The sequence below is a fragment of the Mandrillus leucophaeus genome, unplaced genomic scaffold (genome assembly GCF_000951045.1).
Source record: "Mandrillus leucophaeus isolate KB7577 unplaced genomic scaffold, Mleu.le_1.0 Scaffold1457, whole genome shotgun sequence".
In the NCBI taxonomy this organism is placed as follows: Eukaryota; Metazoa; Chordata; class Mammalia; order Primates; family Cercopithecidae; genus Mandrillus; species Mandrillus leucophaeus.
The window spans coordinates 367,112-372,091 of record NW_012101429.1 but is presented as its reverse complement, the minus strand read 5'-3'; the positions used below and the strand labels follow the sequence as shown (position 1 = coordinate 372,091).

The following is a 4,980-nucleotide window of genomic DNA, read 5'->3' as shown; positions in this document are numbered from 1 at the left end:
ATGACTTAATTGTATGTGAGTAGAACTGGTACTATCATGGTTGTGGGTTTGGCAGTTTGAGGAAACTTGAGCAAAGAAGTGGCAGATGATGAAAATAAATCAGTTTTAATTATGATAAAACTGGTTTTGGAAAATGTGGTTTAGATTTAAATGTGGCACAGTTTTTTCAATACTAAACTCTAGAATTAGTCAGACTTCCCCACCCAGTAACAGGTAGCTTTTGACCTCCTTAAGCCTTCTCATGTGAGGGTCTTATACTACAAAACTCCACGGATTGAGTACTTGAGCCTCATTCTAAAAGATGGGAAGAAAGGGAAAAGAGATGAGCGAGGCATACCGTTCCTCTCTCCTCCTCCCCACTAAGAGAAGCCCCACCTTCTCCCCAGGGGGAGTTGGGGAGAGAAGGCAGAAATACTATACTGGACTGGCACTCCCCCCATGCAGAAGGAAACCTCATGAGTGGGAAGCAGCAGTCCTTCCCCACTGTGAGTGACAGTGATATGCTGGCCTTTGGGCTATTATAACAGGATAGAGACTCTTAGCAAAGTTTTAATTATAAATCATTCTCATCATTTACAGAACTATGGAGACATTCTCTCAAGATAGTGTGTGTGATAGTGTGGTTTTTAAGTTCATACCTTCTAGAAATACCAGCAAAATATTTACAGATAAACTGATAGGATGTCTGAAGTTTATCTCAAAATTATCCAGGAGCAAGAGGGGTGTAATGTAAAAAGATTGTCCGTGATGGGTGTTACTTGTTGAAATTAGGTGATAGGTACATGGAGTCCATTATATTATCTCTAGTATATTGAAGATTTAATTTGACTGTAAACTCTGCTACTAGCTACATATGTCCTTAGTAAGTTACTCTTCCTGAGTCTCCATTTCCTGATCTGTAGAATGAGAAAAGTAAATACTAAAATCTACCACATAGCTCTGTTGTTATGATTCAATTAAAATAAGTTACAGGCCGGGTGTGGTGGCTTACACCTATAATCCCAACACTTTGGGAGACTGAGGCAGGCAGATTGCTTGAGCCCAGGAGTTTGAGACCAGCCTGGGCAACATGGTGAAACCCCATGTCTACAAAAAATACAAAAAACTTAGGCATGGTGGCACACGCCTGTAGTCCCAGCTACTCAGGAGGCTGAGGTGGAAGAATCGCTTGAGCCTGGAAGGTGGAGGTTGCAGTGAGCTGAGATCACACCACTGCACTCCAGCCTGGGTGACAAAGTGAGACTGAGACCTGTCTCAAAAAAAATAAAATAAAAATAAGTTATAAGCCCATTATATAACACATAGAAGGCACTCAAAAATTAGTAACTGATTATACCTGTAAATAGAAAAATAATAAAGCATCTTCTTCCTTAAACTTCCTTCTTCCTTAAAATGTCTCCATAGTTCTGTAAATGATGAAAATGATTTACAAATTATTAAAACTTTGCTAAGAGTCTTAAAAATGTTTGCTTTTTGGTGTGTGTGTGTTTCCCCCATTTGACTATATTAACTTGGATTTTGTTTTAACAGCTCAGGTGCCTAAAAGGCCAGAGGGGCTTCTCAGGCCAACCGCCTTTTGATGGAATCCACATTGTCAACCATTTAATAGGAGATGATGAATCATTCCATTCCTCCGATGAAGATTTTATAGATAATTCCTTACAGGAAACTGGTGTTGGTTTTCCTTTGCACGGAAAATCTGGCTCGATGTCTTTGGACCCCGCAGTGGCAGATGGTAGTGAGAGTGAAACAGAAGACAGTGTGCTGGAGACCAGAGAGAGCAATCAAGTGGTTCAAAAGGAGCGGCCCCCGAGAAGAAGAGAGTCGTATTCAACCACTGTCTGACCATCACTGTGACCTAGACTATGGATTTATTTAAGGGATCAGCTATCATATGATTAGGGATTTTTGGAAATAATTTGTTTCATATGTACATATATATATACATATATATATATTTTACAGTCTTATCTGCCTTTTTATCTTTGCCAAATCTTTACCACTGACTTACCATTGCCATAAAGTAGACTGGTATATGGTTAATGTGTAAAACAAGGTTCTAACAGTATTACTGAATATTAATGTTTCTTGTTTAGAAAATGCAACTATATCTATATGGGGGAACCATTTTGAAGTTCAAAACTATGAAAAATTGAGTTTTCTTCAGACAAAACTGCTCTTGTGCAATATTTTATGCTCAGTGAGCAAATTGTATATTTATCTTTATCAATGTGTTCTCAAGGTGTCTGTCTACAGACATTTGACCAAGACATACGTCTGATTTACCTTGTGTTTTGTTTTTATTATTATTATTTTTTTTTAAGACAGAGATCCACTCTGTCACCCAGGCTGGAGTGCTGTGGTGTGATCTCAGCTCACTGCAACCTCCGCCTCCCGGGTTCAAGCAATTTTCCTGTCTCAGCCTCCCAAGTACCTGGGACTACAGGTGCGCACCACCACGCCTGGCTAATTTTTTGTATTTTTAGTACAGACTGGATTTCACCATGTTGGGTGGGCTGGTCTCGAACTCCCGACCTCAAGTGATCCACCCGCCTCAGCCTCCCAAAGTGCTGGGATTACAGGTGTGAGCCACTGCACCCAGCATACCTTGTGTGTTTGTATCTGGGGAGGTTTTTTTTTTTCCCCATGAAAATTATTGGTGGGCCACTGAAAGTCCCCACACACAAAGACTTTATATAAACACAAATTCATGCTTATCTGTTTTGAGAGTTTTAAGTTTTGTTTTAATGTTTAACTTTTATGTGCATATGATGCTTCCATGTGTTGGTTACCAGAGTAGTAGGTTAACTACAGACATACTGTTTATTTGTACATATTTATAAATCTGTACCACCTAACATTGAACATCATTTTATACGAAAACATACATGTTGCAAAATGACTGCTTTTGGCATCTAACAGGACTTCTGTAAATAATAGGTTAAATGAAAAGTTAAAAATAAAACACTAATATTTTAAGAGCTTTAGTATTTTGCTTAGCATTCAGCACTAGCAAATTCATAACTGATGCCTGTTCGAAAACACTATTGGTGGAATCTTATTTCATGTGTATGTAACTACTAAATTTTTCATGACTGAAGAGGTTATAGCACATATTAGTTAGTGCTAATATTCTACTGAATATAATTTAAGTAATGGGCTAAGGTCCAAGAAACATAGCAATTATATCTACAAATAATCTATGAACGTGATCTTCAGAATCTCTAGTTTTTGTTCTATAGATAAAGCCATAAGAATCCTTTCCTACCAGTTTTTCCTTTATCATTTAGATATTATTTCCAAGAAAACAGGATGCCTGTCACTGATAAATTAGAGAAAACACCCAAATTATACTTTCTCTATGGAAAGATGACATGAATATGTTGACTGGGTACTTTCTGCTCTCATTTTAGCCTACGAAAAAAAAATTTTTTTTTTTGTTAACTTATGGAAAAAAGCCTTGGAAGAGAAAAGTAGAATTCAGTATGTATGGAGGCACAGTTTTGCACAGTATGTTGCGTGCAGAGAAAAAAATTATGAAAGAGAGTAAAAGAGATAAGTAGTTTTCTGTCAAAACCTAGAACTTAAGCCTTCAGGTACATTTTGAACTAGGCTTTCCAGCAAGGTTTTTATAGGTATTTGCTTGCCTGAGAAATGAAATTGAAAACATACCCCTGTGTCTGTCCTTAACACCAGGCTAAATTCTGGTAGTTAAATAACTTACCTGTGGTTACAAGCTAGTAAGTAACAGAGGCAAGATTTTTTTTTAATATGGAGACAGGTGTCTTACTGTGTTGTCCAGGCTGGTCTTGAACTCGTGGCCTCAAACGGTCCTCCTGCCTCAGCCTCCCAAAGTGTGGGGATTACAGGTGCGAGCTACCACACCCAGTGAGAGCCAAGATTTTAACCTAGATCTCCTTAACACCAAAGCTTTTGAAAAGGTTCAGCTGAAGAATTTCTCAATTCCCTATTTTGTTTTGTTTTTTGAGATGAAGTCTCACTCTTGTCACCCAGGCTGGAGTGCAGTGGTGCGATTTTGGCTCACTGCAACCTCCACCTCCTGGGTTCAAGCGATTCTCCTGCCTCAGCTACCAAGTAGCTGCGACTACAGGTGCACGCCACCACGACTGGCTAATTTTTGTATTTTTAGTAGAGATGGGGTTTCACTATGTTGGCCAGGCTGATCTCAAACTCCTGACCTCAGGTGATCCACCCGCTTTGACCTACCAAAGTGCTGGGATTACTAGGTGTAAGCCACCACACCTGGCAGTTCCCTGCTTTTTTGACAATGTAATTTAAATAAATTTGATTTAAATGTTTCCTGAATATATATGCAGATAGATATATGAGTATCAACACTTACAAGCTCTACACAGTTTGTAAGTGTAGATACTACTTACTCGTAGGATTGTCTTGTGCTTTGGGGATTTTTCGTTCGGAGTTCTATACTATCAGCTCAAAAGGCTATCAATGCCCAAGTGAAGTGAGATGATTCATGGCCACATTATTGCTTTGACCCTCACATCAAGAGATCTGAATGATCTAGACTGGGGTCAGCAAACTGCAGCCTACAAGCTATTCCAGTCAGGTGCCACTTTTTACTTTTTTAAATAGTTGGGGGAAAAGTTCCACAGACTAATATTTTGTGTCACATGAAAATTATATGAAATTCAAATTGCAGTGTCCATACGTAAAGTTTTATTGGGGCACACCCATCCTCACCGTTTTAAATCCATACGTAAAGTTTTATTGGGGCACACCCATCCTCACCCTTTTAAATACTGTGTATGGCTGCTTTGTGCTACAGTAGCAGAGTTGAGTCATTGCGAGGGAGACTATGTGGCCCAGGTAGCCTAAAATATTTATCTGATCCTTTACAGAAAAAGTTTGCTAACCCTTGATAACAGATACTCTAAAATGCAGGTTTTTCTTCTTCAGTTTAACTCAGTGGTAGGTCAAATTGTTTGCTTTTGCTATTAA

At 38.8% G+C, this 4,980-nt stretch overlaps 1 protein-coding gene across 1 annotated transcript; it reads left to right on the top strand.

Moving 5' to 3' along the window:
* Window positions 1–314: 314 nt before the first annotated feature.
* LOC105535396 (ecotropic viral integration site 5 protein homolog) lies at window positions 315–3,523 on the top strand. The gene is made up of 2 exons (XM_011974469.1): window positions 315–485; window positions 1,531–3,523. Exons 1-2 carry the CDS (start codon window positions 456–458, stop codon window positions 1,843–1,845), a joined length of 345 nt encoding a protein of 114 aa, XP_011829859.1. The 5' UTR covers window positions 315–455; the 3' UTR covers window positions 1,846–3,523.
* Window positions 3,524–4,980: the final 1,457 nt, after the last annotated feature.

Excerpts from the sequence above, each read along its gene's own strand:
- LOC105535396 (XM_011974469.1), top strand. The coding sequence starts at position 456 with ATGAGTGGGAAGCAGCAGTCCTTCCCCACT. Across the intron at positions 486-1,530 it reads AGCAGCAGTCCTTCCCCACT|CTCAGGTGCCTAAAAGGCCA; the intron begins GTGAGTGACAGT and ends TTGTTTTAACAG.